Source organism: Oncorhynchus mykiss, chromosome 3, assembly GCF_057628025.1.
Source record: "Oncorhynchus mykiss isolate SJ-2025 chromosome 3, ASM5762802v1, whole genome shotgun sequence".
Lineage (NCBI taxonomy): Eukaryota > Metazoa > Chordata > Actinopteri > Salmoniformes > Salmonidae > Oncorhynchus > Oncorhynchus mykiss.
In genome coordinates, this window is record NC_143024.1 from 85,037,618 (window position 1) to 85,055,583 (window position 17,966).

At 45.1% G+C, this 17,966-nt stretch overlaps 1 protein-coding gene across 3 annotated transcripts in view; it reads right to left on the reverse strand.

Moving 5' to 3' along the window:
• The window catches only part of uxs1 (UDP-glucuronate decarboxylase 1), a 97,293-nt gene that overhangs the window by 71,333 nt on the left and 7,994 nt on the right, over window positions 1-17,966 (reverse strand). For 2 of the 3 annotated variants that reach the window (XR_016494854.1, XM_036975115.2), the window contains exons 2-4: window positions 11,552-11,579; window positions 7,712-7,760; window positions 6,533-6,576 (exon numbers count right to left, since the gene is read on the reverse strand). Coding sequence is in view for 2 of the 3 variants with exons in the window: in XM_036975115.2 (XP_036831010.1) it covers window positions 6,533-6,576; window positions 7,712-7,760; window positions 11,552-11,579 (121 nt within the window). In the remaining variant the exon portion in view is untranslated. The remainder of the gene's footprint in view (window positions 1-6,532; window positions 6,577-7,711; window positions 7,761-11,551; window positions 11,580-17,966) is intronic. The other variant, XM_090230344.1, reaches the window with a different exon arrangement.

The following is a 17,966-nucleotide window of genomic DNA, read 5'->3' on the forward strand; positions in this document are numbered from 1 at the left end:
GACAGGGAGCAGTGTGTGTCTGTGACAGGGAGCAGTGTGTGTCTGTGACAGGGAGCAGTGTGTCTGTGACAGGGAGCAGTGTGATTGTGACAGGGAGCAGTGTGTGTCGTGACAGGGAGCAGTGTGTGTCGTGACAGGGAGCAGTGTGTGTCGTGACAGGGAGCAGTGTGTGTCGTGACAGGGAGCAGTGTGTGTCGTGACAGGGAGCAGTGTGATTGTGACAGGGAGCAGTGTGATTGTGACAGGGAGCAGTGTGATTGTGACAGGGAGCAGTGTGATTGTGACAGGGAGCAGTGTGATTGTGACAGGGAGCAGTGTGATTGTGACAGGGAGCAGTGTGATTGTGACAGGGAGCAGTGTGTGTCGTGACTGAAGCCTTGAGATGTTGCTTCAATATATCCAAATATATATTTAGTTCCATGATTAATCATGCCTGGGGACCTTCTGATGACTCTCTCTGTGTGTGTGTGTGCGTGCGTGCGTGTGAGTTAGGCGGTATACCGTATACTAGGGTATTTGTAAATAGCCACGGTTTTTCAAAACTGTCAATAACGTTGAAACTACACTGAACCAAAATAAACACAACATGTAGAGTTGGTCCCATGTTTCACTAATGTGTTGACTTCCCTGTTAGTGAGCATTTCTCCTTTGCCAAGATAATCCATCCACCTGACAAATGTGGCATATCAAGAAGCTGATTAATGATCATGCTGTTTACACAGGTGCACCTTGTGCTGGGGCCAACAAAAGGCAACTTTAAAATGTGCCGTTTTGTCACACAACAATGCCAGAGGTCTCAAGTTGAGAGTGTGTGCAATTGGCATGCTGACTGCAGAAATGTCCACCAGAGCTGTTGCCAGAGAATTTAATGTTAATTTCTCTACCATAATTTTTGAAAATTTGGCTGTATGTCCAACCCACCTCACAACCGCAGACCACGTGTATGGCGTTGTGTGAACAGAGTGCCCCGTGGTGGCAGTGGGGTTATGGTATGGGCAGGCATAAGCTACGAACAACGAACACAATTGCATTTTATCAATGGCGATTTGAATGTAGAGATACCGTGACGAGATCCTGAGGCCCAATGTTGTGCCATTCATCTGCCAACATCAGCTCATGTTTCAGCATGATAATGCATGGCCCATGTCGTAAGGATCTGAACACAATTCCTGGAAGCTGAAAATGGCCCAGTTCTTCTATGACCTGCACACTCACCAGTCACCCATTGAGCATGTGTGGGATGCTCTGGATCAACTTATACGACAAGCGTGTTCCAGTTCCCGCCAATATCCAGCTACTGCACACAGCCATTGAAGAGAAGTGGGACAACGTTCCACAAGGCACAATCAACAGCCTGATCAACTCTATGTGAAGGAGATCTGTTGCGCTGCATGAGGCGAAAGGTGGTCACATCAGATACTAACTGGGTTTCTGATCCACCTCCCTACCTTTTTTTAAGGTATCTGTGACCAACAGATGCATATCTGTATTCCCAGTCATGTGAAGTAAATTCCTACAGTCAACTTGTGCAATACATTATGAGATTGCGTTCTTCATTTCACCTGTCACATCATTGTTCATAATGAAGCGTACTGGTAGTCTCCAGTCACATAGTGTTTGTTTACAAGCACACAACAACGAGAGGCCGGAGCCTTGCTAGTCACTCACTGTTGTGCAACACTCGGCATGTGATCTAGTTACAGTATAGAGTTCACAACTAAATGTTTGCCTGCTAGATATCTTATAACTATTAAGTTAACTGTATGAAAATGTGATAAATGCTCTGCAATTGTGCATTTGGTATGCTAATTTAGTAAATAGTTAGATATCTAGCTAAGTGGTTAGCTTCTTCTAAAACAGGGGTGTCAAACTCATTTCATGGAGAGCCTGGTGTCTGCGGATTTTTGTTTTTTCCTTTCAATTAAGACAGACAACCAGGTGAGGGGAGTTACGTAATAACTAGTGACCTTATTTCATTTTGTATTTTTTTTTTTTAAGTCCAAGGAGGAGAGAAGACCGCAGACACTCAGCCCTCTGTGGAATGAGTTTGACACATGTTCTAAACTCAAGTGTCAAGGTATCATCAGAGAACCCCTCCTGGATCAAGAGCCTTGCGGTCTAATATTGGTTTTGTCCGTGCAGCAAACTGTGAGTAGCATTTTTTTTAAGTTACTTGTATAAATTTGACCTGGAATGCCTGTCCTGCAATTACTTTAGGCCAGAGACTGTAAGCATTTAGCCTTCTCTGTGGGATTTTACAAGTGCTTGTTAGCATTTAGCGTTCTCTGTGGGATTTTACAAGTGCTTGTTAGCATTGCTAACTTTTAGATTCTTGAAGGCTCATTGGTGGTTGAAAATAGCGCATTTTGTGTTCAGTGTCGTTATTACCGAATATCCCGATATGGCACAAGGTCATTATGAAGGTATGAAAATCTGGATACTGACCAAACCTAGTGTGTTTGTGTCTCTCTGTATGTGTGTGTGTGCATTCATTCATTCACTTGTGAGTGAGTGAGTGAGTGAGTGAGTGAGTGAGTGAGTGAGTGAGTGAGTGAGTGAGTGAGTGAGTGGAGTGAGTGGAGTGAGTGGAGTGAGTCTGAAGGAAATAGAAGGAGGTAAGTGACTATAACTTCACAGGTAAATCTCATTGAGGTTGTAATGAGGTACAGAGCCCAACTCAAGGACTGGACAATGTGTCTGGAGGGCTGTGATGAACAGGTATGCTCTTATAGATGGAGCAGTGTGAGCTAAGACCAAGTTTGTCCTTCACACCTAATAACCTAGTTAGTGGAATCAGATCTCTCCGCCTCAAGAGACTACACTGCAGAGGGGACTTGGGGGGCACACACACCCCAATGACAGAAAGATACATCAACACCGCTATCTGTTACCAAACTCCAACATGATCTTACCCCAATATTAACATTTACACCTACTATCGTCCAGAATGATTTAGGGTAGAATACCTACTATTCTCACAGGGATTTAGTTTGCAGATTCACACAAACAGACCGGTATCCCTTTCTTTTCCTGTCTAAAATAGTTGAGCATTCAGTCTTTGAACAACTCTCTCAGAATGATCTTCTTGACCCTAACTAGTCAGGCTTCAAGACGGGTCACTCAACTGAGACTACTCTCCTCTGTGTCATGGAGGTTCTACGCATTGCCAAAGCTAACCCTCTCTCCTCTTGTTCTCATCCTCCTAGATCATGGAGACCTGCACTGCCAAAGCTGACCCTCTCTCCTCTTGTTCTCATCCTCCTAGATCATGGAGACATGCACTGCCAAAGCTGACCCTCTCTCCTCTTGTTCTCATCCTCCTAGATCATGGAGACATGCACTGCCAAAGCTGACCCTCTCTCCTCTTGTTCTCATCCTCCTAGATCATGGAGACCTGCACTGCCAAAGCTGACCCTCTCTCGTCTGGTTCTCCTCCTCCTAGATCATGGAGACATGCACTGCCAAAGCTGACCCTCTCTCCTCTTGTTCTCATCCTCCTAGATCATGGAGACATGCACTGCCAAAGCTGACCCTCTCTCCTCTTGTTCTCATCCTCCTAGATCATGGAGACCTGCACTGCCAAAGCTGACCCTCTCTCCTCTTGTTCTCATCCTCCTAGATCATGGAGACCTGCACTGCCAAAGCTGACCCTCTCTCCTCTTGTTCTCATCCTCCTAGTTCATGGAGACCTGCACTGCCAAAGCTGACCCTCTCTCCTCTTGTTCTCATCCTCCTAGTTCATGGAGACCTGCACTGCCAAAGCTGACCCTCTCTCGTCTTGTTCTCATCCTCCTAGTTCATGGAGACCTGCACTGCCAAAGTTGACCCTCTCTCGTCTGGTTCTCCTCCTCCTAGATCATGGAGACCTGCACTGCCAAAGCTGACCCTCTCTCCTCTTGTTCTCATGCTCCTAGATCATGGAGACCTGCACTGCCAAAGCTGACCCTCTCTCCTCTTGTTCTCATGCTCCTAGATCATGGAGACCTGCACTGCCAAAGCTGACCCTCTCTCCTCTTGTTCTCATGCTCCTAGATCAGGGGCCTCCAACAGGTAGAACGCGAGCTACGAGTAACTCATATCCCCACTGTGAGTAGCTTGCCAATCTAATCTGAAAGAAAGTACATGCGTTTTTCCATGTGTTCCAACCTGGCATCTTGTGGGTAGGCAGAAACACATTTCCCATAAACCTTCTAAATGAAATGCAAACAGCAAAGTAGGCTTATTTGACAGAACAAGACTATATCATGATTATTTGTATCAGTTGGGTGGCCGTTGTTTTGCAAAGATGACATGTTCTGCAGCAGAAACATCGCTAGACGGACGCATTTCGCTCTTGCAGGATGTACAATTGGGGCGGAAGGGTAGCCTCGTGGTTAGAGCGTTGGACTAGTAACCGGAAGGTTGCAAGATCGAATCCCTGAGCTGACAAGGTCATCATTGAAAATAAGAATTTGTTCTTAACTGACTTGCCTAGTTTACATGAAAGTAAAATAAAACTTTTTTTTTTTTTAATTACAAAATTAAAAGGGGAATTTAAAAATAAAAAAGTTTTAAAAAAACTGTATCCCTACTTCTCGTTGTTGTGTTGTGCATGTTCCTCTCTCATGTGGTCTGTGTGCATCAAACCTAACGTTGTAGTTGTAAAAGTCTCTGTCCAAGCCTGAAAGAACGGGCGAAATGGATTATGGTCATTGTAGTTAATTACCACATTTCTGCAATGAGCTAGGTTGAATATTTTGCTTAATGAAAACTACAACTCTCTTACATAGTTCTTGATTTGATTTCTCTCGTGAATGATCCAATTTCTCTCTAGAGAAACAGAACATTGGGCTCTGGGCAACAAATCAAATTTCATTGTTCACATACACATACGCATGGTTAGCAGATGTTATTGCGAGTGTAGCGAAATGCAACACCCTGTCATTCTCTGCAAACATCAAAGCTGTGACTTGCTCCTGCAGGTTCATGCTCTACAACATCCGCAGAGTAGGACCCTACCTCACACAGGAAGCGGCGCAGATTTGGTCAACTCCCGTCTACACTATTGCAGCTCTCTGTTGGCTGGGCTCCCTGAGCTACCTTGTGCCATCAAACCTCTGCAACTCCAGAACGCGACAGCCTTCCTGGTGTTCAACCTTACAAAGTAACCCCATGTCACTCTGCACACTCCACTGGCTACCAGTTCAAGCTCACATCCACAACAAGACCACGGTGCAAGAGAAACTGACCCTCCCTACCTTCAGGCTATGCTCAAACCCTACACCCAAACCACTCCGTTCTGCCACCTCCAGTGTCTCAGAAACACACACACACACACCCTCTGACACGCACACCCTCTCTGACACACACACACACCCTCTCTGACACACACACACACACACACCCTCTCTGTGAGACACAGTCCCTCTCTCTCTGTGAGACACACAGTCCCTCTCTCTCTGAGACACACAGTCTCTCTCTCTCTGAGACACACAGTCCCTCTCTCTCTGAGACACACAGTCCCTCTCTCTCTGAGACACACAGTCTCTCTCTCTCTGAGACACACAGTCTCTCTCTCTCTGAGACACACAGTCTCTCTCTCTCTGAGACACACAGTCCCTCTCTCTCTGAGACACACAGTCCCTCTCTCTCGGAGACACACAGTCCCTCTCTCTCGGAGACACACAGTCCCTCTCTCTCGGAGACACACAGTCCCTCTCTCTCGGAGACACACAGTCCCTCTCTCTCGGAGACACACAGTCCCTCTCTCTCGGAGACACACAGTCCCTCTCTCTCGGAGACACACAGTCCCTCTCTCTCGGAGACACACAGTCCCTCTCTCTCGGAGACACACAGTCCCTCTCTCTCGGAGACACACAGTCCCTCTCTCTCGGAGACACACAGTCCCTCTCTCTCGGAGACACACAGTCCCTCTCTCTCGGAGACACAGTCCCTCTCTCTCGGAGACACAGTCCCTCTCTCTCGGAGACACAGTCCCTCTCTCTCGGAGACACAGTCCCTCTCTCTCGGAGACACCCATAGCTCCATTTATGTATTACTATATATGAAATATTATAATAGCTGTTTACCAAAACTGAGGCGGGGTGATCTGCATTATTATTGTTGGAACTGCAGATTGCCTGTGTAAGATATGGAGCATCTGCAGCACAGCAGACCAGTTATGAATAAGCATTCCACTGCTGGGAGATTAACTCTGCGCGTGCGTGTGTGTGTGTGTGTGCGTGTATATACTGTATTATTCTGTATTCTAGTCAATGCCGTCCTGACATTGCTCGTCCTAATATTTATATATTTCTTTATTCCATTCTTTTACTTTTAGATTTGTGCATTGTTGTGAATTGTTAGATATTATTTCACTGTTGGAGCTAGGAACTCAAGCACTTCGCTACACCCACAATAACATCTGATAAATAAGTGTATGTGACCAATAACATTTGATTTAATGTGTGTGTGTGTGTGTGTGTGTTTGTTTGTTTACTTGCGTTTGTGTGCACGTGTGTTTGCCTGCAGGTGTGTGATGAAACTGACATACCTCAGCTCCAGATCCCGGATCTTCTCTCTGAGGGGAGCAACTGCCTGTGAGAAAGAGAGATAGAAAGAGAGAAGAATATAAAGACAGATTAGACTGATCCTGCAGGGATAATGTGTTACCATGGTATTATCCTGCTGTAAGGACACACACAGTGTAAAGGTAATGCTCATCTGCTGAGGAGTGATGTCATGTGGAACTGTTTTGCCTGTCGGGTTTACAAAACGCACCCGACGACAAGACTAAGTGACACATCAATCATTTAGTTTGTTGTATTCCCTTAAGCTTGCATTGTACGCGCGCGCACACACAGTTTTGCTTGTTACATTCCCAGACAACAACACCCCCCCCCCCCCCCATTGGCGTGAGACGTCTAATCAGAGATCAGTGTGTCTGGGGAGAAATGTCACCCTGGATAAAAGCCTGCGCAGACACCCAGAAATGGGTCTTCAGAGCCACTTTGAACCCGTAAGATACAAAAGAGCCCTATTCTAATGAGGAAATTGACAGAGATAAAGATGCCATTTTGATTCAGTAACAGACTGATAATTCTCTCTCTCCCGCACAGTGATAGCCAATCCACTTGTCGTAACAAACCGTACACATTGCTAAACACATCCCAGGGTGACACGGTGTCCAGTATACAGGACAACTAGAATCAGGTGTGTTTAGTGCTGAGCTGGAACAGCTGTGTGTGGCCTGCCAGGAGGAGGAGTCTCCAGACATCCATTCCTGCTCTAAATCATCACTTGTAATGCCTCCCATTGGGCCTGTCAGTCTGTCTATATCGGCATCATTTACAGCTCTACCTCAGCGGGTGTTTGGGCCTTCAGGGTAAATATAACAAAGAGACAGATAAAGAGGATAAAAACTGAACTTCGCAGCACAACGAGAAAAGTAGCAAGATGTTTGAACACCTCAGTATGAATTAAAATGCCTTCACACAGAGTCATGTCAGTGTGTGTGTGTACACTGTGTGTGTGTACACTGTGTGTGTGTGTGTGCTGTGTGTGTTCACTGTGTGTGTGTACACTGTGTACACTGTGTGTGTGTGTGTGTGTGTGTGTGTGTGTGTGTGTGTGTGTGTGTGTACTGTGATGGAGGATTTTGTGCTGGGGACATATTTTTCATATTGATCATACATTGCATGATGGGAAAAACAGTGAAGAAGAGAGAACTCACCTCGTCAATTCTTTCCTCAATCTTCATCTCTCCATGTTCCTGTATGGATCTAGAGAGATAGACATACAGTGAGGCACGAATGAAACTCTAATCACTTCAGCCCAGAGTCAATAGCTCACCACAGGAAGCCCGCTTTTAGGTACCCACGCTGCCTCCGTACGTCTGTCTGTCCCCCTCTCCCCCGTCTGTCTGTCCCCCACTCCTCCACCTCCTCTCCCCCTTCTGTCTGTGTCTGGTTGACTATCTGTCCCCTACTCCTCCACCTCCTCTCCCCCGTCTGTCTGTCTGTCCCCCACTCCTCCACCTCCTCTCCCCCGTCTGTCTGTCCCCCACCTCCTCTCCCCCGTCTGTCTGTCCCCCACTCCTCCACCTCCTCTCCCCCTTCTGTCTGTGTCTGGTTGACTGTCTGTCCACCCCCCTTTACTCCTCCACTTCCTCTCCTTCCCTATATTGCATCATTTGCTTCCTCCACCCCCTCATCCCCTTATTCCTCGCCCTGCATCCCCCCTTTTCTCTCCCTCCAATCCCCCTCTTTCTCTCCCTCCAATCCCCCTCGTTCTCTCCCTCCAATCCCCCTCTTTCTCTCCCTCCAATCACCCCCTTTCTCTCCCTCCAATCACCCCCTTTCTCTCCCTCCAATCACCCCCTTTCTCTCCCTCCAATCCCCCTCTTTCTCTCCCTCCAATCCCCCTCTTTCTCTCCCTCCAATCCCCCTCTTTCTCTCCCTCCAATCCCCCTCTTTCTCTCCCTCCAATCCCCCTCTTTCTCTCCCTCCAATCACCCCTTTCTCTCCCTCCAATCACCCCTTTCTCTCCCTCCAATCCCCCTCTTTCTCTCCCTCCAATCCCCCTCTTTCTCTCCCTCCAATCCCCCCCTTTCTCTCCCTCCAATCCCCCCCTTTCTCTCCCTCCAATCCCCCCCTTTCTCTCCCTCCAATCCCCCCCTTTCTCTCCCTCCAATCCCCCCCTTTCTCTCCCTCCAATCCCCCCCTTTCTCTCCCTCCAATCCCCCTCTTTCTCTCCCTCCAATCCCCCTCTTTCTCTCCCTCCAATCCCCCTCTTTCTCTCCCTCCAATCCCCCTCTTTCTCTCCCTCCAATCCCCCTCTTTCTCTCCCTCCAATCCCCCTCTTTCTCTCCCTCCAATCCCCCTCTTTCTCTCCCTCCAATCCCCCTCTTTCTCTCCCTCCAATCCCCCTCTTTCTCTCCCTCCAATCCCCCTCTTTCTCTCCCTCCAATCCCCCTCTTTCTCTCCCTCCAATCCCCCTCTTTCTCTCCCTCCAATCCCCCTCTTTCTCTCCCTCCAATCCCCCTCTTTCTCTCCCTCCAATCCCCCTCTTTCTCTGCCTCCAATCCCCCTCTTTCTCTCCCTCCAATCCCCCTCTTTCTCTGCCTCCAATCCCCCTCTTTCTCTCCCTCCAATCCCCCTCTTTCTCTCCCTCCAATCTCCCTCTTTCTCTCCCTCCAATCCCCCTCTTTCTCTCCCTCCAATCCCCCTCTTTCTCTGCCTCCAATCCCCCTCTTTCTCTCCCTCCAATCCCCCTCTTTCTCTGCCTCCAATCCCCCTCTTTCTCTGCCTCCAATCCCCCTCTTTCTCTCCCTCCAATCCCCCTCTTTCTCTCCCTCCAATCCCCGTCTCTCTCTCCCTCCAATCCCCCTCTTTCTCTCCTTTTTTCCACATTATGTTACGTTACAGCCACATAAATAATCAGCAATCGATACACTATACCCCCATAATGACAAAAGCGATGTACTCAAAATAAAAAGATAACTTATTTACATACAATGGCTTGCAAAAGTATTCACCCCCCTTGGCATTTTTCATATTTTGTTCCCTTACAACCTGGAATTAAAATATAATTTTGGGGGGGGTTTGTATCATTTGATTTACACAACATGCCTACCACGCAAAATATGTTTTATTGTGAAACAAACAAGAAATGAGACAACAACAAAAAAACAGAACACTTGAGCGTGCATAACTATTCACCCCCCAAAGTCAATAGTTTGTAGAGCCACCTTTTGCAGCAATTACAGCTGCAAATCTCTTGGGGTATGTCTCTATAAGCTTGGCACATCAATGCAGAACTGCTCCAGCTCCTTCAAGTTGGATGGGTTCCGCTGGTGTACAGCAATCTTTAAGTCATACCACAGATTCTCAATTGGATTTAGGTCTGGGCTTTGACTAGGCCATTCCAAGACATTTAAATGTTTGGACTATTTTGTGTATGTCCATTCCATGAAATAAAAATACACTTAAATTACAGGTTGTAATGCAACAAAATAGGAAAAAAGCCAAGGTGTGAATACTTTTGCAAGGCACTGTAAGTATTCAGACCCTTTGATATGAGACTCCAAATTGAGCTCAGTGCATCCTGTTTGCATTGATCATCCTTGAGATGTTTCTACAACTTGATTGGATTCCACCTGTGTTAAATTCAATTGATTGGACATGATTTGGAAAGGCACACACCTGTCTATATAAGGTCCCACAGTTGACAGTGCATGTCAGAGCAAAAACCAAGCCATGAGGTCGAAGGAATTGTACGTAGAGCGCCGAGACAGGATTGTGTCGGTGGCACAGATCTGGAGAACGGAGCTCTTCAGACAATTCCTTTTGTACACCCAGTGTATAAGCCTATGCAGAAGCTCTAACATGCATATGGGTGTTTGAATTAGTCATCACTTTTGAAAGAGCTGTCTATTTCGGCTGTGTTAGGCTTTGAAACAACATCCACAATAACTATGTTTCAACCTCTTCAAATTGATCATCACAGTGAGGGTTTTAAAAGCATTATACTGTTTTGATGATAAGTGTTTCATGTGATTTTCCATTGTATTTCCATTGATTTCAGAGTGGTTAGAGGGAAAATAGAGCGCTGAGTACCAGACCATTAGCGACCTGACGGTCGTTAGCAAGTTGGGTGCTACCAACACAAGTCCAGAGTGCATAAGAGGAGATCACCGTGACTCAACGGTCACATGGAATTTGACTGCGGTCACGAATCTTGACTGCCAGGGTGGCGGTAAGATGATCACCGCAACAGGCACATGTCAAATCACAGTGAAAGACCCACATCACCCTCCCCTCGGCATGACAGTGCAACTTTCCATCCCTGACTTCGGACCGACCCACAGACACACCTAAGAATCAGACACGCATAATACACACACACACACAAAGGCTATGAACGCACATGGATCAGGAGAAGGAGACAGAGACTGAGAGAAAGAGCGAGAGACCCACAGTGAGACAGAGATAGAGAGAACATAAGAAGACAGAAAAACAGGGAAACCCAGAGTGCATCCCTGAGTGTGCTTTCTACACCCCTAGTTATATAATCTGCACTGCTGGTCCTACATGGTTGCTCTTCTCTCTCCTTTGTCCATTTATATATCAAACAGTAGCTCACCTGGTTGCTCACATCAACAACCAACTCAGTGATATAACATGGTTAATTGGCTAGCTAAGCCAACTCATGTTCTGTTTACAGTCTAATTCCAACCCCGATTACAAGCTATAAGAATCAAAACATGAACACTAGTATCCAGGATAAAAATAATTTAAAGTGCTTTTGGTGTATTCCATCTAATGTAAAAAAAAAGATTGTTGAGACTTAGTATAACTCCCTTACAGACCTGGGTTGTTGAGTGTGTTTTGAGTCTATCCAATGCAATTAAGGGTGAAGGGAGTAAAGCGTGTAGAGAAACATGTTTAATGGATTACAACAGAATGGATAGGAAAGGAATGGCATGAAAGAGGGGACAGACAGTGTAGTAAGTGCATGGTACCCATGCATTTGTTTTATGAAGAACGGAAATCGTCATTAAAGCATACTGTACCTCATATTGGTGTAGGTTCCCCAGACAGCTACAATGAAGGATGAGAGAAGGGGAAGAAAACATTAACTAAAAAAGATGCTTTTCAAAATGACCTTCCACACCATGACATGGTGTTGGCTTAGTGTTCTGGTTTAGTGGTTTCGTACGTCCACATTCTCCTATTACTATACATAGATGTCTACAACTCTCTCTGAATAGGGGAATACAAACCAGCACCAAATTCTCTGAATACACTATAGGACAAAGAAACAATACTTGGAGCTGCAGCTCCATGCTACTTGTCAAACATATAGAGCTGACACTAATATATCTGTTGATGGGGTAGTATTGGCATGGGGTTTGTGGTGTTTTGACCACTTATTTGGATTCCTCATGTCTTACTCATTGTTGGAAAAAAGTTTGGTCCAAATCGGATGTTCGATACTATAATTATTGAATATTCAATGAATCCGTTCATTTAAAATGGCCAATTGAGGTGCAATCAATTAGCTTAGTTTCTCCGAGTTCAAAATACATTTCTACAAGATAATGTTGCAGGAATGCTGATCTTGTTTGTTTCTAAACTGTGGGGGATCATGGCTAGACAGCAATAGATTTTTAAAGCAGATATAAGTCAAATCTGTAACTTTGGTGGTAAGAAACTCCAGTGTAGATGTGGCCTTGTGTTGTAAATTACTGTCCTGTTGAAAGGTGAATTCATCTCCCAGTGTCTGGTGGAAAGCAGACTGAACCAGGTTTTCCTCTAGGATGTTGCCTGTGCTTTAGGTTACTGTCCTGTTGAAAGGTGAATTCATCTCCCAGTGTCTGGTGGAAAGCAGACTGAACCAGGTTTTCCTCTAGGATGTTGCCTGTGCTTTAGGTTACTGTCCTGTTGAAAGGTGAATTCATCTCCCAGTGTCTGGTGGAAAGCAGACTGAACCAGGTTTTCCTCTAGGATGTTGCCTGTGCTTTAGGTTACTGTCCTGTTGAAAGGTGAATTCATCTCCCAGTGTCTGGTGGAAAGCAGACTGAACCAGGTTTTCCTCTAGGATGTTGCCTGTGCTTAGCCCTATTCCGTTTCTTTTTATCCTGAACGACTCCCCATTCTATGCCAATGTCAAGCATGCCCCAAACATAAGGATTTGTTTGCATTTCCTTTCCTGACTTACCTAGTTAAATAAAGGTTCAAGGGAAAAAAGGAAAAAAATAACAATAATTTGCATTTAGGGCAAAAAGTGTTGTTGCATACAGGATTTTGCATATTTTTATCATTCTTTTCACTCTGTCATTTAGGTCATTATTGTGGAGTCCCTACAATGTTGTTGATCCATTCTGTTTTCTCCCATCCCAGCCATTGAACTCTGTAGCCGTTTTAAAATCACCAATCATCATCATCATGGACATCCCTGAGCATTTTCCTTCCAGTCCTGAGCTCAGTTCAGAAGGACGACTGTATCTTTGATGTATCTGAGTGGTTTAATACATCCTCCACAGCAACATTATTAACTTTACCATGCTTAAAAGAGATATTCAATGTCTTGACTTGTTATTGTTACCCATCTACCAATCACTGCCCTTCTTTCTGAGGCTTTCGAAAAGCTCCCTGGTCTTTGTAGTTGAATCTGTGCTTGAAATCCACTACTTGACTGAGGAACATTACACAGCTGTTGTATAAATGGGGGAAAGAGGAAGAGGTGGTCATTAAAAAGTCATGTTAACCCCTATTATTTCATACTGAGTCCATGGAACTTATTATGTGATTTGTTTAGGCAAATTTTACTCCAGAACTAAAATAGGCTTGTCTAAACAAAGGGGGTGAATACGTATGCAACAACTATATTTTTGATCATTTGTATTATTTTGTAAAAAATATATATATATAGAAATAGAAAAAAAAAACAGAATGAAATTTAATTGAATCCTACTTTGTAACGCAAAACAAAATGTGAAAAAATCTGAGGGGGGTGAAAATACTTCTGTTACCCACTGTAATTGGACTCCTCATGTCCTCATTATTAGGACTCATTATGGTCCAAATCAGATGTTAGGTACTATATTTATTTACGATTATATGAATCCAATTCATTAAAATGGCCAATTTGGGTGCAATCAATTAGCTTAATTTCTCAGTGATGAAATTACATTTCATCAAAATATTGTTGCAGAAACGCTAATCTTATCTAACTACAGAAACAATTTCAGAGTGTATCATATAGGCGCACACACACACACACACCCTTGCTACAGTATGACCTGCTAGTGGCCTGTGACAGTTTGATAGCCTTGTTCGTATGAACAGGGATACTCTGTATTCAGCTCGCCTGCAGTTTGCTCTCCTCCTGTCTCCGATTCTAGCCTTCTCTTGTGCTTCTCTGCCTCACAAAACCAGGAGACACAGTCTAGTCCAGTCTTGGTGCCAGGGCATGCCTGAGGCAGGCAGGCAGGGAGAGAGAGGAGAGAGAGAGAGAAACAGAGCGAAGGAAACAGGGAAACATGAGAGATAGCAACAGCCTACTGTTACAAATAGCCAAACTCCAGATGTAATAAGGAAACTGTAGCAATAACTGTCACTTATACTTATCTGCCATACCCATCTATCCATCTCTCTCTCCAGTCATAAACAACCCAGGGCAAGTGTGTCTCCTGCCAACCAACCTGCCGTCCAACTGGGGCTTATCTATCTGGCCTACTTGGAGTAGAGTGGCTGGCCCTGAACTTGATCTAACTCCATCTCTAGTCTCTACCATGGCCAGCGGCTAACCTAGCTTATGCTGTATGTGTTGACGCAGCCAGCCACTTAGTGTACAAGCAGCAGTTGGCCTTCAGGATCTCCACGCTAATGGACTAGAGCCTCAAAAGGAAAGGCAGAGACATGGAGAGGTAGGAGAGGGCGAGAGAGCAAGAGAGATGATATCCAAGGGAAAATCCACACTTTGTACCCTGGGGCAAAGCCGTTGACTAGCCTAAGTCTTAGCGGTGTGTGTGTGTGTGTGTGTGTGTGTGTGTGCGCGCGCACATGAGAGAGCTCAAAACAATAAAAGACAAAACACTTCCATTGTAGTGCCAACTGGATCAAAGTGGCTTAGGAACACCCTCAATTGTGATCGATGTCACACATTCACAACCCATTCAACCAGAACGAGTGCAAGCAAATATTGATTGAAGCATACAATGTCTTTAATTGAAAGAGGAAAAATCCTTTGCGATGGGTTGTTGAATGAGACTCCCAAGGGCAGTAAGAAGCTGTCTCACACGAACACTGGCTGACTGGGTGGGTGGGTGGCTGTTGGAGTGAGTAATTCTGAAAGTGCTAGAGGGGGGTGTGTGTTTTATGATTAATGACTCATGGTGTAATTGTAACAACATACAGGAACTCAAGTTCTTTTGTTCACCTGACCTAGAATTCCTCACAATCAAATACCGACCGTATTATCTCCCAAGAGAATTCTCTTCCGTTATTGTCACAGCTGTGTATAACCCACCTCAGGCCGATACCACAACAGCCCTCAAGGAACTTCACTGGTCTATGCAAACTGGAAACCATATATCCTGAGGCTGCATTTACTATAGCTGGGGACTTGAACAAAGCTAATTTGAGAACAAGGCTACCTAAATTCTATCAGCATATCATCTGTAGCACTCGCGCAGGCAAAATGCTGTACCACTGTTACTCTAACTTCCGCGATGCATACAAGGCCCTCCCCTGCTCTCCTTTTGGCAAATCTGACCACGGCTCTATTTTGCTCCTCCGCTCCTATAGGCAGAAACTCAAATAGGAAGCACCCGTGCTAAGGACTAGTCAATGCTGGTCTGACCAATCGGAATCCACGCTTCAAGATTGTTTTGATCACGCAGACTGGGATATGTTCAGGGTAGCCTCAGGGAATCATATTGACGTATACGCTAATTCAGTGAGTGAGTTTATAAGAAAGTGTATAGGAAATGTTATACCCACTTTGACTATTAAAACCTACCTTAACCAGAAACCGTGGATAGATGCGCAAAACTGAAAGCGCGTACCACCGCATTTAACCATGGAAAGGCAACTGGCAATATGGCCGAATACAAACAGTGTAGTTATTCCCTCCGCAAGGCAATCAAGCAAGCACAATGTGAGTACAGAGACAAAGTGGAGTCGCAAGTCAACGGCTCAGACACGTATGTGGCAGGGCCTTCAGACAATCACGGACTACAAAAGGAAAACCAGCCACATCACGAACACCGACATCTTGCTTCCAGACAAACTAAACACCTTCTTTGCCCGCTTTGAGGATAATACAGTGCCACCGACGCGGCCCACTACCAAGGACTGTGGGCTCTCCTTCTCCGTGGCCGACGTGAGAAAGGCATTTAAACGTGTTAACCCTCGCAGGGCTGCCGGCCCAGACGGCATCCTTAGCCGGGTCCTCAGAGCATGTGCAGACCAGCCGGCTGGTGTGTTTACGGACATATTCAATCTGTCCCTATCCCAGTCTGTTGTCCCCACATGCTTCAAGATGGCCACCATTGTTCCTGTATCCAAGAATGCAAAAGGTACAGTGCCTTGCGAAAGTATTCGGCCCCCTTGAACTTTGCGACCTTTTGCCACATTTCAGGCTTCAAACATAAAGATATAAAACTGTATTTTTTTGTGAAGAATCAACAACAAGTGGGACACAATCATGAAGTGGAACGACATTTATTGGATATTTCAAACTTTTTTAACAAATCAAAAACTGAAAAATTGGGCGTGCAAAATTATTCAGCCCCCTTAAGTTAATACTTTGTAGCGCCACCTTTTGCTGCGATTACAGCTGTAAATCGCTTGGGGTATGTCTCTATCAGTTTTGCACATCGAGAGACTGACATTTTTTCCCATTCCTCCTTGCAAAACAGCTCGAGCTCAGTGAGGTTGGATGGAGACCATTTGTGAACAGCAGTTTTCAGTTCTTTCCACAGATTCTCGATTGGATTCAGGTCTGGACTTTGACTTGGCCATTCTAACACCTGGATATGTTTATTTTTGAACCATTCCATTGTAGATTTTGCTTTATGTTTTGGATCATTGTCTTGTTGGAAGACAAATCTCCGTCCCAGTCTCAGGTCTTTTGCAGACTCCATCAGGTTTTCTTCCAGAATGGTCCTGTATTTGGCTCCATCCATCTTCCCATCAATTTTAACCATCTTCCCTGTCCCTGCTGAAGAAAAGCAGGCCCAAACCATGATGCTGCCACCACCATGTTTGCCAGTGGGGATGGTGTGTTCAGCTAAGTTGCTTTTACGCCAAACATAACGTTTTGCATTGTTGCCAAAAAGTTCAATTTTGGTTTCATCTGACCAGAGCACCTTCTTCCACATGTTTGGTGTGTCTCCCAGGTGGCTTGTGGCAAACTTTAAACAACACTTTTTATGGATATCTTTAAGAAATGGCTTTCTTCTTGCCACTCTTCCATAAAGGCCAGATTTGTGCAATATACGACTGATTGTTGTCCTATGGACAGAGTCTCCCACCTCAGCTGTAGATCTCTGCAGTTCATCCAGAGTGATCATGGGCCTCTTGGCTGCATCTCTGATCAGTATTCTCCTTGTATGAGCTGAAAGTTTAGAGGGACGGCCAGGTCTTGGTAGATTTGCAGTGGTCTGATACTCCTTCCATTTCAATATTATCGCTTGCACAGTGCTCCTTGGGATGTTTAAAGCTTGGGAAATCTTTTTGAATCCAAATCCAGCTTTAAACTTCTTCACAACAGTATCTCGGACCTGCCTGGTGTGTTCCTTGTTCTTCATGATGCTCTCTGCGCTTTTGACGGACCTCTGAGACTATCACAGTGCAGGTGCATTTATATGGAGACTTGATTACACACAGGTGGATTGTATTTATCATCATTAGTCATTTAGGTCAACATTGGATCATTCAGAGATCCTCACTGAACTTCTGGCGAGAGTTTGCTGCACTGAAAGTAAAGGGGCTGAATAATTTTGCACGCCCAATTTTTCAGTTTTTGATTTGTTAAAAAAGTTTGAAATATCCAATAAATGTCGTTCCACTTCATGATTGTGTCCCACTTGTTGTTGATTCTTCACAAAAAAATACAGTTTTATATCTTTATGTTTGAAGCCTGAAATGTGGCAAAAGGTCGCAAAGTTCAAGGGGGCCGAATACTTTCGCAAGGCACTGTAACTGAACTAAATGACTATTGCCCTGCAGCACTCACTTCTGTCATCATGAAGTGCTTTGAGAGACTAGTCAAGGTTCATATCACCTCCAACTTACCTGTCACCCTAGACCCACTTCAATTTGCTTACCGCCCCATTAGGTCCATATACTATGTGATCGCCATCACACTGCCCTCTCCCATCTGGACAAGAGGAATACCTATGCAGAATGCTGTTCATCAACTACAGCTCAGCATTCAACACCATAGTAGCCTCCAAGCTCATCATTAAGCTTGAAGCC